Source organism: Sceloporus occidentalis, unplaced genomic scaffold (genome assembly GCF_023333645.1).
Source record: "Sceloporus occidentalis isolate IW3139 unplaced genomic scaffold, rSceOcc1.0.p SCAF_5, whole genome shotgun sequence".
Lineage (NCBI taxonomy): Eukaryota > Metazoa > Chordata > Lepidosauria > Squamata > Phrynosomatidae > Sceloporus > Sceloporus occidentalis.
In genome coordinates this window covers 20,425,259-20,443,050 of record NW_028316985.1, presented here as the reverse complement: position 1 = coordinate 20,443,050, position 17,792 = coordinate 20,425,259, and the positions used below count along the sequence as shown (strand labels likewise).

At 42.3% G+C, this 17,792-nt stretch overlaps 2 protein-coding genes across 4 annotated transcripts in view; one reads left to right on the top strand and one right to left on the bottom strand.

Annotated features, from left to right (window-relative positions):
- DDX11 (DEAD/H-box helicase 11) overlaps positions 1–10,114 on the top strand; it is a 37,740-nt gene extending 27,626 nt beyond the window's left edge. Inside the window, exons 20-27 of one of the 2 annotated variants that reach the window (XM_089527813.1) lie at positions 1,830–1,933; positions 5,780–5,929; positions 6,615–6,683; positions 6,819–6,919; positions 7,017–7,101; positions 8,670–8,745; positions 9,449–9,603; positions 9,804–10,114. In XM_089527813.1, coding sequence (XP_089383939.1) covers positions 1,830–1,933; positions 5,780–5,929; positions 6,615–6,683; positions 6,819–6,919; positions 7,017–7,101; positions 8,670–8,745; positions 9,449–9,603; positions 9,804–9,848 — 785 coding nt within the window. In that variant the 3' untranslated portion in view covers positions 9,849–10,114. The remainder of the gene's footprint in view (positions 1–1,829; positions 1,934–5,779; positions 5,930–6,614; positions 6,684–6,818; positions 6,920–7,016; positions 7,102–8,669; positions 8,746–9,448; positions 9,604–9,803) is intronic. The other variant, XM_089527814.1, reaches the window with a different exon arrangement.
- A 1,931-nt stretch (positions 10,115–12,045) lies between these two features.
- Positions 12,046–17,792, bottom strand: part of LOC149311738 (WASH complex subunit 1-like) — a 67,299-nt gene continuing 61,552 nt past the window's right edge. For both annotated transcript variants that reach the window (XM_089526697.1, XM_089526698.1), the window contains 5 exons: positions 16,794–16,998; positions 15,290–15,451; positions 14,090–14,248; positions 13,305–13,373; positions 12,046–12,795 (listed from right to left, as the gene is read on the bottom strand). In XM_089526697.1, coding sequence (XP_089382823.1) covers positions 12,644–12,795; positions 13,305–13,373; positions 14,090–14,248; positions 15,290–15,451; positions 16,794–16,998 — 747 coding nt within the window. In that variant the 3' untranslated portion in view covers positions 12,046–12,643. The remainder of the gene's footprint in view (positions 12,796–13,304; positions 13,374–14,089; positions 14,249–15,289; positions 15,452–16,793; positions 16,999–17,792) is intronic.

Below are 17,792 nucleotides of genomic sequence, written 5' to 3'. Positions count from 1 at the left end.
TTAAAACAAGCCCTTTGGAGGTTTTTGCACTTCTGCAAACCTCCAGGTTTCCCTAGGTGTGTTAATACCTCCTCCTTGTATGTGGGTGGTTTTGTTTTGATTACATAAGGATAGGTGCTTAAAGAAGTTCACTGTTAGTATATACATGATGTTACTAGAGAGTTGAGCCATCTTTTTTCCCCTTTTGCCAAAGCAGAGGCAATTTAGGGTAGTATTTCAAAGGTTTGTTATCTTTTGAAGACACTTGGATGCTTAGCATATTGTCATGGAAACATGTTTGGTTTTTTTCCTCCAAATGTTCATGTTGAGAATCAATGACAGGGAACTGACAGTCAGTGACTGGCATCCTGTTAGTGGCATACACAAGTGTAAGTTAACCTTATGCTTGAATATGCCTATTTGTGATGTCTTTGGAAGTTGGTATCCCCTCCCTCCCTCCTCAATAACCAAAGTGCCCCACCTACCATTGGGGCACTCACACCCCCATCAACCATGGCTAATGGAGAGCAAGGGGGATTACAGATGCTTCTGGTCATGCCCCCACAGTAAGAAGCAAAATAATTACATCAGACACTGAGACCTCTGCAAGTGATGTAATCTGGCTACTGGGACATAACCAAATATTCTTTATCCCTTTTCTCCACAAGGCACAGAATGTCTGGGGGTGGGGGAGGTCTGTGATGGTTCAGTATAATGTAGTTCTTTATACAGAACTATTGCAGTACTGTCATCCCTCCATATTTACAGCTTTGATATTTGCGGATTTGATTATTCACAGATTTCATTAATATGTTCTCTCTAGGACTGTCTAGGTCCTCCAGTGCAACTCTGTGGTCAACTTTAACTAAAAGTTGCACTGAAAGACCATTTGTAGCTACTCCAGTGCCATTCTATGGTCAGTGTATGTTGGACATTGACCACAGAGTTGCACCGGAGGACCTAGAGAGTCCAAGAGAGGTGTTCTCTCAGGTAAAAACAGTGTTTTTGTTATTTGTGGTTTTTCCATATTCACGGGGATCTTGTTCCCCTAACCCTAGTGAATATGGAGGGAAAACTGTATATTGACCCATGCAGAATTTTGGTGACCAGCATGGCTAATCAGAGCTTGGGAAAGCTGGAGTATAGCTTCAAGGACCCAGGTGAGTTGAGAGGTGATAAACAAATGCTTTAAATAAATGCATACATAAATAAGTAGTACCGAAATAACTTTCTCTTTCTAAATCTCAAGGCAGAATTAGTACAGATTTACTGAAAGTGCTGCTTTTCCTGCCACTGCTGAGGATCATGATCAAACCCACCTGTAGTCTCATCACAATTTTTTCCCTTTTTCTTCACAGCTTTACTTGAATTTTTATGAAGTATCAGGAATTAAACATTTACTGAGATGCATTTCAAAACATTCAGACTTAGCAGTAGGTTCAGATCTATCTTTTGCCTGCCCCTAGTTCAAATTATTCTCTCCCCCCCCCCCCCCCCTTTGTCAGTTATTCTCATTGATCTGTAGTTTCTGCTTTAGATTGTTTAAATACTGGTGGGACAAGGCTTTGTTTCTCATGCTCTTTCCTAAGCTATTGAACACCACTGCATGGACTAAGGATATCTGAGTCCATGGCTTTTTACATGATTGGTGAGCCTTTGGCCCTCTAGATATTTTGGATTACAACTCCCAGAAACCTCAGCCAAGATCCTGAGTGGTAAGAGGTGATGGGAGATGTAGACCAAACCTCTGGAAGAGGAACTGTTCTCCCTCCCAGGTTACAAGCACTCATAAAGAGATGGCTGTTTAGCTTCCCTGTTTCTAATTTCTTCTGCCTCTTGGTTGTTATCAGGTCATGTGATTCCTCCAGACAACATTTTACCCATTATCCTCTGCAGTGGCCCATCCAACCAGCAGCTGGAATTCACCTATGAGAAGAGAAGCCTGCCTCAGATGGTCGGTATTTTTGTCACTTGCTTTGGTTCTTCAGAAACCCTAACTTTATGTTTGAGCTCATTGAAGGAGAGAATGGCTGAATTGGGATGGTATTCATATATTAACAAGGTTTTACAGAATTGCCGCTGTTGAGAATCAGGACCAGGATTTAGAAAGTCTTCACTGATTTGGAGATTGATTCTTGGGGGAAAAAACGTTTACATTTATACTTGTTTATTGACAAATGTAAAAGGGGGAATTGGCAATATGCATGCTCCATACAACTCCTCTGGGGTGTCTTATGTGGAACAAAACTTGTACTGCTTTTAGATACAGGCCTACCTCATAGTTGTACCAGCTTAGAGTTCTAACAGGATTCTTTACATTGTAGGTATAGAACCTTTAGCATGAACACTGCATGTCCCTTGTCTTGAACCTCTGTGCATTTGTTGAACTACAGCTTCTATCGTCCCACCTAAACATTAGCAAGAACTTCCTGACAGTAAGAGCTGTTTGACAGTGGGATACACTGTCTCAGAGAGTAGTGGAGTCTGCTTTTTGGGGGGATTTTAAACAAAGTTTGGATGGCCGTCTGTCAGGGGTGCTTTGATTGTGTTTTCCTGTATGGCAAGGGGTTGGTCTGGATGGCCTTTGTGGTCTCTTCCAACTCTGTTATCTCTTATTCTATCTCTAAGTTGTGATAATGATGGGAGTTGTGGTCCAATAACATCTGGGGACTCCAGACTGTGCTGGAGGTTCCTTTTTCTCACTGTTGGTTATTTAATAGAGTTAATGGATCCACAAAGAACTTTACAATTTGTACAGCCCATGCAAAAGTTCCACTGGTAACCTGCCTTTCACATGTTGTGGGTGGAATAGGGATGTATTTTTATAGAAAATATCTTCTGTGTTGAGCATATACAGATGTGGGTAGCTGCTTTACTTCAGTCAGATAATTGGTCTATTGAATCCAGAATTATTTATCCTGAATGGTAGTGGCTCGTTACATTCTCAAGCAACACATCTGAAGCCAGAAGTGAGAACCAGTGGCCCACTAGATGTCAGTGGACTCTAAAGGCCATCATCCCCAGCCAGCATTGTCAATAGTGGGAATGACAGGAGTTGAAATCACAGCCTTAGAAGGCTACAGGTTCCTCTTCTCAACTCCTGTAGCCTGGCTACCCCTCAGATGCTTTGAACTGGAGACAGGAGATTTTGAATCTAGCTGTAGGACAATTTAGCTGCTGAAGCAGTCTGAAGCAACATATAGTACTGGGCTTCTGAGTCACAGAGTAAACAGTGTCTTTCCCCTTGTTGTGTTTAAAATTAGGCAGGCAAAATATAGGAAAGACGGAATGTTCCTTCCCATGTAAATATATGACTGGTGCCCTGAGTACAGGCTTTTAAGCCAATTTTTTTAAACAAACTATCTCTTTTTTGTGGAGAAACTGTGTGGAATTTTTAAAGCTACTTTATTATTTATAGGGATGCTAGTTTAAAAAGTTGTTTAAATTGTTTAAATTGACACAAGGACGCTGTGGACCTGTCAAAGGTGTGAAAATGCTGTTTTAAATTAATTGTATTTTATTATGATGCGATTTTAAAGGCTTATACTTTATTAGACTGTGATTTTATGTCTCTGCCCTAAATGAAAAAATGAAGAAATATTTCACATGCCTTGTTTGAAGGGGAACAGGCAGCAGAAGCCTCTTTACCCAAGAGCCTGTTGACAACATAGAGCGGGTTCTGAAGGATTCTTGAAACAAGCTCTGAGAGCCCTGTGAGGGCTTTGGACTAATCGTTTTTGTCAATGGCAGTGATATCCATACAAACGATGTCAGAAACGACACCAGAAGCCTGTGAGCTGTGCCAGGCGCTAGCCATAGCTAGGCATAACTAGGTGGTGCTTTATCAACCATGTTTGCATTAGGCCTCACAGTTTTGTCTCTGTCATCTCCCTTGCTGCCTTCCATGCTCTGCTTCTCTGTCAAATTGACATTACCAGGGTTGCTTGCTATATTGAAGAACTATAGCAACGGGCAGGTGGAGAGAACATACATTTTCTAGTCTGTTCTATTGTCATGATATTTCCATATTGGTTCCTCTTACTGGTTTGTCATACTGTACTGGGTTACCATTTTCTCCCAGTATGCCTTATCAGCAGCATGGCAAAACTGCCTTTGTAACTTGAGGGGAGTTCTCAGGAGTGTTTCACATGCCAAGAGTGCAGGATCTCTTTCAGCCCAAGAAAAAGTTCCATTCCAGTGGTGGTTGGGACTCAAAAGACCAACAATGTTTCAGTTTAAAGCTCTTTGTGTCAGTGAGTAAGCCTTGTGTTTTATGTGCCTTCAAGTTGTTTGTTGATGGCAACACCATTAATTTCATAGGATTTTCTTATGTAAGCTATATGCGAGATGTGGTTAGCCTTTGCCTTTCTCTGAAATGTAGCCCACAGCACCTGGTATTTCTTGGTGGTCCCCATCCAAGTCCTTATTTGACCTGACCCTGTTTATCTTCCAAGATCAGATGAGATCTGGTGCCTTCCGGATATTTAGGCCTTTGGGGAAGGTATTTATTATATTGTAGGGTAGCTGATTAATGGAAGGACACTCTATTCAGCTGGAGCTTGTCCATTGCTTGAGCTGTTTGGATTTTTTCCATAAGAAATTGTGGTTGCTTTATAGTAGGCCTTTTTTAACCTAGGACAGTTGGCCATACTGGCTGGTGGAGGGATGATGGAAATTGCATCCAACACTGCTGAAATGCACTGTATTGGAGAGGTCTGCGCTATAGGGAGAACACTAAAATGATTGCCTTTCCCCCCTGCCTTGATATTTCTTGCCTGGTGACCCTACCCTGCTGGGCTTGTTACGTAGCCCAGGGATTGACTGATTGATTGACTGATTGATTTGTTATATGAGCAAACAAAGGAGTGAATGAACATTTTTAATTGTTCATTAAAACAGTGGTACTCAAACTTTTTACCCTTGAGATCCACGTTGTGCCCCACTTGATGTAGTATACAAATAGAAATACTTTGTTTATTTACTGTGCATATTTTCATTCACACATTCGTGTATATTTGTGTATATCCATATTTTAATATTTTATAAGGAAATAACATTGTTTAAATTAGAACTGTTTTATTTAAATAAACTCAATAGTTAACACATGTTTACATTTTACACATAAAAAGTTGGGGAGGAGGCAGAGGGATCAGGGCTTTGTGTCCCCCCTCCCAGGTCCTGCCCCACAATTTGAGAACCACTGCATTTCAAATCTCAACATGGTTTGCGATTAAAAAGAAGAAAAAGAAACCCCTAGTTCATACTTGGGGGATGGAGATGGGGCAGAGCACCTCTCTTCCTCTCTGTCCTCCGATCCCATGCTATCTTTTGTGAGAAGTGTTTCCCAAAGGCTCAATTTGATGTACTGGAGCTATGCTGTTGAAGGATATTGATGCCTGTCTGTCATTCAGGTTAACTTGCTAGAAAGGACACAGCAGTGGATGAATGATGAGTTTGCAAACCAAACCCAGTGCATATCTTAATATATTTGAAAGTAGGGTTCAGTTATCTGATACCTTGCCCTAAGACAGAGGCAAGCAGCTTCTAAGAGTGTGTGGTATAGGGACACTGGTACCACTGAATTCACTGGGGATTGTACCCTCCTAACACTGTGTTTCATCTTGAGCAAGGTGTGTGCCTTGTTTGAAAACAGAATCATTCCTCTCTTTTCACCAGCATGTTGCTGAAATTTGGCTTTGGAGGAAAGGATGAAAGTGGGTAGTAGGAGAGTCTGCATTTGGGTTGTCCACTCTTACCCTAAAGATCTTGATAGTCAGTTATATTCTTTTTCCCCCCTCAGATGGAGGAAACTGGCAGGATTCTTTGCAACATGTGTAACATTGTCCCTGGTGGGATGGTGTGCTTCTTTCCTTCCTATGAGTATGAGAAGCAGGTATACATGCACTGGGGGAAGACAGGGCTGCTAACCCAACTGGCTTCAAAGAAAAAGGTAATTGCCCAGCCAGTGCTGCAACTGGTGCTTTGAAATGGAAGCAGAGCATTCTTAAAACCAAATGATTATTGGCTGATTAGGGGCCTCTGCTCAGAGTGTTTATCTCTTTCTTTACATTGTTCCCATTTTCTGCACAGTGGAGCGAAGAGGACATTTATATGGCAAATCTCAACCCAATAATGAATAAATGATTCTTGCTGGGCGACTGATCATTTGTGCTTGGATCTAAATTAGACTAACTGCTGTTTCTGGCAGTGCAGAGAGCATAGCATATTTGCTTAGGCTTCAAATGGAAACTGTACAAGACAAACTGGAATCAGGGACTTTGTAATTTTTTATTATTACTATTTTGCCAATCAAAAGTTACATTTCTATAAACTGGATAGTCAAATATTGCATTCCCATTCTGGGTTCCATTTCTTCATCACACCAATTATAAGGAAGAACCAAAGCCCATGAATGAAGATGGTGGTACATAAGAAAAGGAACAGCCTTTTGATCTCATAGTAAACCTGTGGCATGAGTATGGCTTAGAGTTTGCTTTTACCCTACTCTGTCCTGTGAGTGTCATAATCAAGTAGGGATTTGTACAGTAGTTTTGTGCATAAAAGAACTTAAATCAGTTTCAGGTTGGTGGGATTCTGCTTACTGAATAGTAAGTAACACATTATGCCCTTAACAGATATTTCAGGAACCCAAGAGTGCTAACCAAGTGGAGCAGGTGTTGGCTGAGTATGCCAAGTGCATCAAGGTGAGTGAGTGAGGACTGGCAGGCTCCTATGTACTGGGGAAGGGGCTGCCCTTGGAGTTGAGTACAGCTTTTGTTCTCTTACTTCTTCTCCAGCCTGTTGACACTTCCCACCATGCTCTTCTTTTCTTGATACAGCGTTGCAGCCAAACAGTGGGACCCATGACAGGTGCACTGCTGTTTTCAGTAGTTGGTGGGAAAATGAGTGAAGGAATCAATTTTTCTGATGACCTAGGAAGGTAAACAATTGGCTTGTGAACAATAGATGTGGTGTATTTTATCTGTTTGTTTTATCTGTCTGTGTCATCACTGCCTAATTTCTCACTGCCCCCTCAGGTGTGTGATTATGGTGGGCATGCCTTACCCCAACATCAAGTCTCCAGAACTTCAAGAGAAAATAGCATATCTTGATAAGACAATGGTAAGAGCCCCCACCTATTTTTGCTTGGTCTGCTTGTTAAGACAATATTCTGAAAAAAAAAAAAAACAATCCAAGAGTATGCTTTCCTCATAAGGATCTCTCTTTCCACTGTTCTGACTTGCTGCGCTGTCAGTGAAAAGCAGAAGATGGAAGGAAAAATGCTCCCAGAGTGTCTCTGCCTGCATGGCCTATAATAATTCTGGCTGGGAAGTTCTGGGAGTTGAATTCCAAAGTGACTTAACTGTTTCCTTATGGCAACCACATAAATTATAAAATTAACACATGCTTTCCATCTGACTACAAGGAAGCTGTCTCTGTACTGAACCCGTGTCTGATGTCAGTAATGGACTGGATGAGGGCAAACAAATTGAGCTTTAATCCAGACAAGATAGAGGTTCTTCTGATCAGTCGTAGGACAGATCAGGGAATAGGGACTTTGCTTGAGCTGGATGGGTTTACACTCCCCCTGAAATCTCAGGCTCACAGCTTGGGTGTGCTCCTGGACTCAACTCTGATCCTGGATGCCCAGGTTTCAGCAGTGGCCAGTAGTGCATTTACACAATTAAAACTAGTGTGCCAGCTGTGCCCATTCTTTGAGATGTCAGATTTGGCTGTGGTTACACATGCCTTGATTACAACCCGTTTGGACTCTTCTTGCCATGCCCACCACCTCTCCAGAGCATTCAGAGGCAGAGGAGCAACTCAGGCAGCAGAGGACTCTTCTTGCTACACCCACTCACACCCCATTTGGACTACCTTAACACACTCTATGTGGGGTTGCCTTTGGAAACTATTTGGGAACTACAACTACAGCTACATAGAGAGTCAAACAGGGGGCTCCTTTGCTTACTTTAGCTGAAAATTAATTATGAACAAGATGAGGGGAGACTGTGCATATTTCATTTTGTTTGACTGATTTATTGTTACTTTATGCTTCAATATCATTCATTCATGATACATGCGTGAACATGCCTTTAATGCTACTAGTGGAGCCATGGGCAGTTTGTTGCATTAGGAAAGGTATTATACTGTTATTTTCCTGTTGCAAAAGGATTTGTTTTTGGAAAACAGGACAGTAAAGAGAAGAGATGTTTCCCAGATTTCTAAGTAGCCAGTTCCCTGTTCTGTTCCTGTAGGACTTACAGCAGCTAAACACTAATGGTGTTGTAGATTTTTGTCTTTATTGGCTTTCAAAGACATTTGATCTTTGTTTCTGCCCTCCAGCAGTTTGTCCTTGCCCTAGGCATCCTGATGGTGTCTTTCCGATTTCATTAGGGCAATGCACTTTCTTTATGGGCCCATCCTTTTAAGTAGTTCCAGATAGAAGTGGTAATGTAACCTGACACAACTACCTGGCCAAAATGTGTTTCTGTCCAGCCTCTTGTACTTTTTCAGACTCCTCTGCTTCTTTGGGATGTTAGTACTCAGGATTGGTTAGATCATTGTTTTGCTTATATACACTCTGGTTATATGTTTATATATTAGAGGGTGGAATGAGGTAGTTACAAATGAAGGTTGGAACTCAGCTTGCTCATTCATCTTTTGCTGTCTTCGTTTTCCTTTTCAAGCCCAAAACAGCTGGCCAAGCACCAGGCAGAACACTCATTGACAACCTGTGCATGAAAGCAGTCAACCAGTCAATAGGTAAGGCTTCTGGCAGCAGAGGGTCTTGGCAGTTCCTGTGGAACCAGTCGTTGCAAGGTATAGGCAGTGTTAGAAGTTTCTGTGATGTTTGTGGCCTGGAATTCAAAGAGGCAAGTGGGGAGGGCACCACAGAGCAGTAACATGTCACTGGTTTTCAGTACTCTCCAGGCTGGTAATTAGGCACTTGTGTAGCTGTTCCTCCACCCCAGGCAACAGGTCAAGGGAGCTTTTGTAAGGTGGAAGAAAGACTTGGTGGTTATGTGTGGAAGCAGCAGCACTATTTTATTGTGGCCCAATGGAGATTATTGGATTAGATTGGAGTAGACAACTGTAAACCTCCAGGGCTTTTGGACTACATTTCCCCTCACTATTGACTGTGCTTATGGGAGCAAGAGTTGCTCCTCGTTGGGCTAGATAGACTCATTTGATATGAAGCCGCTTCCTCTCTTAAACAATGAACTACTTTTCAAGCTCACCAGTTTAAGAAACAAAAATATCAGCTACCTTACTTTGTTGCAGGACAAAGAGTATTGGGTGGCTATACTGAACCTGTGGCATGAGCCATTCTTGTCTTGCCATTCTATAAATTTTATAGGTCACATTTATGTGCACACAGATCCCATTCTCAGGATTACTGTTGCCAGGAGAGGCTGGGTGAGCAATGCTGAGTGATCTTTCTTATGGATATGTCCCTCTTTTACAGGAAGAGCCATTCGACATCAAAAGGACTTTGCTAGCATTGTACTCTTAGATCACAGGTATACACGCCCGGCTATTTTCAACAAGCTGCCTCAGTGGATTAAAAGCAGAACCCAAGTCAAGGCTGGTTTTGGACCAGCATTTGTAGCACTAAGAAAGGTGAGTCCTAGACCAGATTTTGCTAGGTCACAGGTGCACTTTAGCACATTATATGGAATGAAAGAAACCTAAAAAAATTAGAATCAAGAAATACTATGGCTAGGCTCATGTGAACATTTTTCTGCATTGTATTGTGTCCCATATTAACTTTTGACTTTCTGTCTTCTCTGGTTCCTGATAGCTTCTTTTTTGTCTTACAGTTCCACTGGGAGAAGAGCTCAACTGTTAAAGCTGTATCTTCTTGATTCTAATAGATGTGGCTTGAGGCTATCATTTTGTTTGTATGAAGTGCTGTCTTCATATTTGAATGTATTGAGTTTTCTTTTATTGTTTATTGTTAATGTGTAGATATTTTTCCACTGCAATAATTACAAGTATTTTTAAATCTGCTGTTCAGGGAGATTTCTTCCATTCACACCCAACAGAGTCTTTCTGTTCCACACATAAATTTGAAGTTAGAGCAGAAATGGGGAGGATATGGCCTTCCAGAGATTGTTGTTGGATTGTTGGCTCTAGCATAGAGAATTACAGCTCAACAACATCTACAGCAGGTGTGGGAATCATTCGGCTCTACAGATATTGTTGAGCTGGAAGTCCCAGTAACCCTGTGTAGCATAGTAAATGGCAAGGCAAGCTGGGAGTTGCAGTCCAACAATACCTGGAGGCAGCACCTCTGCAGATGGTACTAGCTCTTTTGCTTTTTGTACCAGCGATGGCTTTCTTCCTCTTTTTCAGTCCTAAATTATCTTGCTTGAAAGGCCAAGGGAGTCATTTACCTTCATGATTTCCACAAGGGTTTTAGTTTCCCCCCTCCCCAAATTGTAAAGGCGGCCACATTACCTACCTTCCTTCTTTCAAATATCCTTTTAAGCAAGAGAAATCAAATGTGGCCAGCTAGAAGGAGCAAGAAAAAAACCAACACATTTCATAGTGCAGGGGTAGGCAACCTGCGGCCCGCGGGCCGGATGCGGCCCGGCAAGGCCTTGGGACTGGCCCCAGCCCGGTCCTGCCGCCGATTGCCGCCGGGGCCTTTGGGGGGCAATTGTCTACAGAAGCCTCAGAAACATGCATTTATATTAACATTTTTTTAAAAATCAGCAAATTTTTTCGCGTGTCCTCCATTTTTTTGTAAAAAAGCGTCTTCCATTTGAAAATTTTGTCCTACATTTGTCCTGGTTTATTTATATATTTATTTTTTAAAAAAATTATTTAATTATTTATTTTTTGGCTTCGGCCCCCCAGTTGTCTGAGGGACAGCAACCTGGCCCCCGGCTCAAAAAGGTTGCCTACCCCTGTCATAGTGTGTCAAAAGGACACTGACTGATGGTCACTTCAACTTTTGAACCACTAAGCTGGGCTGCTGAGTTTTAATTTAATGAATCCCTTTACTTAGCTTAGCTTCAGCCTGCTTATCTGAACTTTAAACAAAGGCTCCTGCTGACAGAAGAGCAAGCCAGGTTTGTGGCTGCATTCCATCAGACTCGCTTCATGCGAGGATGAAGGTAAGGAAACATGGTCCATGAAGCATTCTTTTACTTTTCCAGCCTCAAAAAAGTTTCAGTGACCATAACTTTGTGTAAGAACTAAAAAAAGGAAGGATGTGCTAAACACCTGTTCCCCACTCTTTATACATAAGCAAAGACAGCATACTTTAAAGGATCTTCCAGGAGGGATCAGGCAAACATGAATGTATCTCTCTAATACACATTTCTGTGTACATGAGTAGGATTTCTAACCCTTAGATGTACCTAAAGCTGTATTTGACCTTGTGTGTTTGCAGAGCAAGTATGTGATGCTGCCTTAATTAAGCAGCCAGGAGTTCTTACAGCTAATGCTCCAAGGAAAACTATCTTCTACACGTGTACAACAGTTGACTGAGAGGGTTGTAGGGAGGTAGAGTGTTCTTTCATATGACAAATTTTATATAAATTATTGTCCTTGTTGTGTACCTTGAAGTCATTCCCAACTTATGATTCTAAAGTGAACCTATCATGGGGTTTTCTTGGCAAGTTTCTTCAGCAGGGGTTTGTCATGGAGTTGTGACTTGTGGGTTTACATGGCTGACCCTGGATTTGAATCCTGGTCTTCAAGATTCAAGTTACTACACCACAATGGCTTGTAAATGGACCTTATATGTACTTAACTAGCCTTTAGTATGCTATTATAATATTGAACTAAAACTTGCTGAACAGACCATGATGCTGACAGCTGCATTTAGTGCTGAATTGTGGTGGCTACTCACAATGTCATTTTTTTTAAAAAAAATAAAGGGGGGGGGGCTCCCTTTTATACAACATAGTAGCTGCATTGATTTCTGCAGACATCACATTAAGTCAACTCCTGCTTTCCCTTGGTGGAGCTAAAGCTAGCTGAAATGGGTGGTTCCTGAGAAAATAGCCTGTACTTAGGCATCATTTCCCTCATTAAGAGCATTTGAGGTGGTTCTTTACATTTGACAGGTACTTTTAATCAATGAGCCATTTGCATGTAAGAGGCAAGCAGTCTTTCTTGCTGAGCTAGTTCTACACAGAAAAGGAAAAAAGAATGGAGTTGAGAGAGATAAAACAAACGTCTGCTCAGGTCCTTCCCTCCTAGTTCACCAACTTAGCAAAACAGCCCAAGGATGAGTCCTGCTGCAGGAGGCAGAGGCTGCTGCTTCTGGACCAGAGCTGCCTTGATGATTTGTGAGTATCACATCATACTTGACTGGAGGCTTTTCACCCAGGGAAAGAACTCATTGTTGGCAAGCACAAGCTGCCCAGCAGCAGATTTGGCAGGATATACAAGAAGGAGATAATTGACACTGGAAGGCTGGTAAGTGGCAAGGGAGGCAAACTAAGTAGGAATAATGTCCACCGATGAGTATATATTGCAGGAGTTGGAAAAAAGCCAAAATGGGGAGGGGAAGAGACAGAATGATAGGGCTTCTCTGATACCAAGTTCCCCTGGAGGTTCCCTCTTTCTGATGTTTTTATTCAGTCCAGTAGCTGCCACAGATTGGCAACACTGAAACAATTCCCTGCCAGAGGAATGCAACCATCTAGGATTCCCAGTCATCTTCATCCTCTTCGCCAGCTGGTTGCTGTGGGGGAGGCAGAGGTGGAATTGTGTCCGATATGCGACCAAAGGCACCAGCTGGCACATTGGGAGCATTGTTGTCTCCTCCAGCTGCAGGCCCTTTGCCAGAGATGCCTGTGGAAGAGGAGAAGAAAGCACATTATGTTACTGTGAAGCAAGAAGCCCCCCCAGAGATTTCTAATTTGTCATGCCTGAATGGTGTCCAAGAGCAGGCATGGATCAAGAGTTGCATTTTACTAGCCCTGGCAAGCAAAACCAAGGAAAGCATTTGTTTGCCAAGGCAATCAGCATTTTGCACCAATTGAGAGAACAAAAGCAGCGAAGTGTGCATTTACTTCCAAAACTATGGTTATAAAAATCCAAAGAAAATGGGAGGTGTAATAGATTTCAGAGAAACTGCAGAGGAACTATGTTGTGCCTAAAACTCTTAAAAACTTCCACTGCTTGGAACTTCTAGACCCACCAGAGAAACATAATCACAAAGCAAATAAGATCAACACTTTCCCTGTTCTGTTATCCAAAATTCTCCCATTGTTACAATGAGTTCCACAGTAAGTCACAACGCTGAAGCCGGAGCTTTGCCAGATCCTTGCAGAGAAATAACTTGCCACGTGGCAATTTACCTTTGCGTCGGAGGACCAATTTGTTGAAGAGATCTGACATCAGGTCCCCACCCTGCCCTGTAGCACCCACTGGAAAAAAGACAAAACCACAAACATAATCAGAAAATGAAGATAGAAAATGCACAGAATGTTAGAGATGCTTGATATGTAGTACCACACCAGTTTCATATAAAACAGAGATGAAAACACACTACATTTCCTTATAAAATGACAGGTACAGATCTCAGGCCAAGATTGCTCAATGGATTTCTGATCTAACAATGCAGATGGTCCTTCAGTGCTTAAAGAGTTGCTTGCCCCACCTGATCCCAAATTAGCAAAAGGGGAAAATATAGCAATCTTGCATAAACTAGGAGTGAACTGGGTTATATTTCAGCATTATTAGTGCAAGAGCAGCAGTGCTTCTCAACAGAAAGTGATAGTGTAACATTGACCCAATATAGCTGCATGTAAGAATCCAGTGCTGAATTGCTGGGTTTGATCTTAATCTCTAGAAGCTGTGTATGGCAAGGGAGGTGTACTGGACCCATGCGTCCCCCCTCTGGGCTTCATGGACATCCATGGTTGGACATAACCCTGATATGGGGAGAAGAGTGCCAAGAAAGAATCAAAGTGTTTTTTCAGGAGCCAGCTTGTTTTAGCAGTTATCATGTTTTCCAATCTGTAAGTGTTCCTCACAGTAACTTTCCTACCAGAAGCAGAGATATTTTGAGGTAAAGGCAATAATGCAGAGACTGAAAACACATGACCCTCTAGGTACAGGGAGTGGCCAGAACAGGGAGTACCTTGCTCTTGTTCCTTTTGCTTTTTCTTTTCCATCTTCCGCTCCTTGACACTACGGAGCTTGGCCTTCCCGATGCCACCAGCCTGCCGGATGGACTCTAGCAGAGTGGCCCGGCCACTTGATGGGTTCACAACTTCTTTTGGTGCTCCCTGAAGAGCAGCTGCAGAGAGAAAGACAGAGAAATGGGGTCTTGGAAGAATTTTGTAATGTTTGCTGCTATTGTTGCTGTGTGCCTCTGAGTTGTTTCCGATTAATGGTGATGCTATGATGAACCTATTATGGCGTTTTCTTAGCAAGATTTGTTCAGACGAGGCTTTGTCTTGCCTTCTTAATGTTTATCCACCAGAAATCCTATGCCTATCCTACTTCTGAGACCAAGTACAATAATGTTTCCTAAGAAGTTTGGCGAGTCTCATCTTTCAGCTGGAGAGTCACAGCTACCCACTTCTTACAGGGTTGTGATAAGGATTGCAACAGAGGTGAAAAACGTGCTGCTCTTCCAATGTTATGGAGTTCAACTATCAACTACTGTAGCATACCTCAAGTAATATTAAGAGATACTGGGAGTCATAGTTAAACATCTGCAGAGCCACACATCCCTGGATTACAACTGGATTATACCCAGGGAGCACTGTGAACACTTGAAAGCACTGTAGAAATATTCACCATGATTCTTGATCAGATACTTATCTCCTAACTACCTTAGTTACATAGCTACATAGTGTCTTCCAACCCAACCCCCCCACCCCAAAATTCCCCAGGCAGAAGCCACTGCAAGTGAAAATTTTGCTCTCCTATTGATTGAGCCACAGCTGCATGACATTTCCACCCCTTCCCATGAGTGATCTCCAGTGTGACATTCAAAAGCAGGATCTCTTGTTATAATTCCTCCTTGCAAGGGCAATCATTAGCAGAAGATGAAAACATGAGTGAGCTGCATCCCAATTAACAGGAGAACAGACCTATTGCTTGCAGCAACTGCTGTCCAGTAAATGAAGAATGTGGGCCTTTTACAATCACTGTTTCTTGTGTGACTGAATATGTAGGGATTGTGAATATGGTCCAGTCAGAAATACATAATTCTAGGCTGTGCATTTGTAACTGCAATTGTGAATTCCAGCCATGATTCCTAAATCCCCACCCTTCCCCCCAACACAAAGCTGTTTTCTGTGTTTTTCTCAGCTGCAACCTTCTAGCTTACCCGATGGCCCTGCAGCGCTTCTCTCTTCAGGCTCTTGAGACTCAGCCAAGGGTGGGGCCTGAGGCGGCGGTGGAGGGGGCGGTGGAGCATCAACGGGCATCTCAGGTGGTGGTGGGGGAGGAGGTGGAGGAGGCGGTGGGGGAGGTGCTCCTTCATGAAGATCTGAAACACCAATAATAATAATAACAATATTTTTGTACCTCACTTTTTCCCAAAATTGGGATTCAAAGCAGATTACAGTCTAAAAACATAGTACAATTAAAAACGAACAAAAATGACAGTTAAAAAGGATTATTTGTGGCTTTGACTTTTGTGGATTGATTGTATTTACAGTTTTGATTAATATGTTCTCTCTAGGAATATGTAGGTCCTCCAACGCAACTCTGCTAGAAGTTGACCATAAAGCTGTGCTGGGGAACCTAGGAATTCCAAGAGAAAATACTTCGCTAGGCATCTGTAGGTCATCCAGCATGATCAACTTCTGGCAAAGTTGCACTGGAGGACCTGGAGATTCCTAGAGAGGTGTTCTCTTAGGTAAAAGAACAGTGGTTTTTTTATTTGTGATTTTTCCACATTCACGGGAGTCCTTTACCCCTAACCCGGCAAATGTGGAGGGACCACTGTACTACAAAATTAAAATACACCATTTATTTAAAAACAATAAAATAACACAACACTGCTAGGACATTCTTTAAAAACTTTGTTTTAAATACCTATCTGAAGAGGAAGGTCTTAACCTGCCATAAGGAGGACAACAAAGAGGTGGCCATTCTGGTCTCCAAGAGAGTGTTAATACTCACAGGTTTAAAATGGGAAAACACTGGCCTTTTCTACCTCTAGTGATTCATCAAGATGCTCTGTTTTGCAAGTTTCAGACCAGTAATACCACAATGAAGCATTGGCACCTTTGCATTTTTAGAATAATATAACAACACAGGTTATGCAAAAATAATGCAATACAACTAACTGGCAGAAGGAAAGAGCCCTCCTTACAGTAACACAAGGTAACAGCTCATTTATCAGCTGCCAATCAGATAACCTCTTAAGGAACAAGAGAGCCCCCAGTCATCTCTGAAACCACTATTTCCAGGTGTTCACAAGAACTCTAAAAGATAATGAAAGATGACCTGGGTCTAATTCAACTGGCAGCACAGATTAGAGAAATCACTTCCTACTTAAAATGGATTAGAAGTCTGCAAACTTGGCAGTTCCATTTAGTCACTTGTCTCCAGATGACATACAAATAAGCTAGAAAGCAGAAGACCTAATAGACTTTTTTTTTTGACATGCTGAGTGCAGCTAAAAAAAATGGGCTTGCCTTGGTTTGTTCTTCCAACTTCATCCAAACTCACATTGACGTTAGCATATTTTTGCATTCCTTTAACAGGGATTGCAGAAGCATTCAGATTTGGGGGACGAGCCACTCAGGACCCCCCCTTGCCCACATTCCCCAGTTTATATTAATTTGCATCATCGCTGCAGAGAGAACAAGAGCAAGAAATACCTTGCCGGAAGGACTCAGTAGACTCAGTGTTGAAGGTCGGCAAATCTGGTATAGCAGTGCCAGGAGCAGAAGGGGCGATGCCAGGCCCTAGATCAGCACTGTACATGAGATCAGCAGCAATGCCAGGCAGGTCAGGCAGATAGGATGGCACATCGATGTCAGGCACCTGCCCTAGATCTGGCACATAGAAGTAATTTTCAGCCATCTGAAAAACCACAAAAACAGAAATCACCACTGCAGACACACAGTTGCTGCCTGGATAGACATACAGCCTAAGGTGAGCTAAGCCCAGAATATTCTTCCCCCAGCTGGGCACAACATGGAAAAGGGCATGGAGATAGTGAAACTAGACTTCCTCTATTCTCCAGAGCTAGAGCTAGGAAAAGCCACGTTGGGTTTCCCAGAATATCCTACTCAGCAATGGGTAATCATCCAAATGCTAGTGCTGGCATGGCAAATAAGGAATTGGGGAGAGTAAATCTGCACACTCAAACATGAATGCTTAAGGTTGGAGTGTAGAGTTCTGCTCAGCACCAGAATGTTCTATGTGTGAATTAGAGAGGAAATGAACAAACAGTAACTTTCCCAAGCCCTTTCAAAACTTGCAGAGATGCACCATGGCTGCTATAAACTGTTTTAATACACACACATACAGAAGTATGCACACACAGAAGCTGGCAGCCCTCACTGTATTCTTAACAAGACCTTCTTGCTTGAAACCAAACGGTTGCTGTTAAGGCATGCAACATACTCTACAGAAAGAGATAGGAAGGAATGGATCTCTTCACAAGTATGAGCTGCACCAACTGGGCATGATGTTATTAATTTTATTAACTCCAAGGTTTTGCAATTAGACCCCTATTGAATTTTTTCTTCTGGTGAGCTTTTATCTATTGACCAAACCTGATTGTTATTATGCTTTGACTGGTGGTTCCTAGAACTCCTATCTAGACAAAGTTCTGTTCAATTGGTAGAAAACCCCTTGTCTTTTCTTCTGAC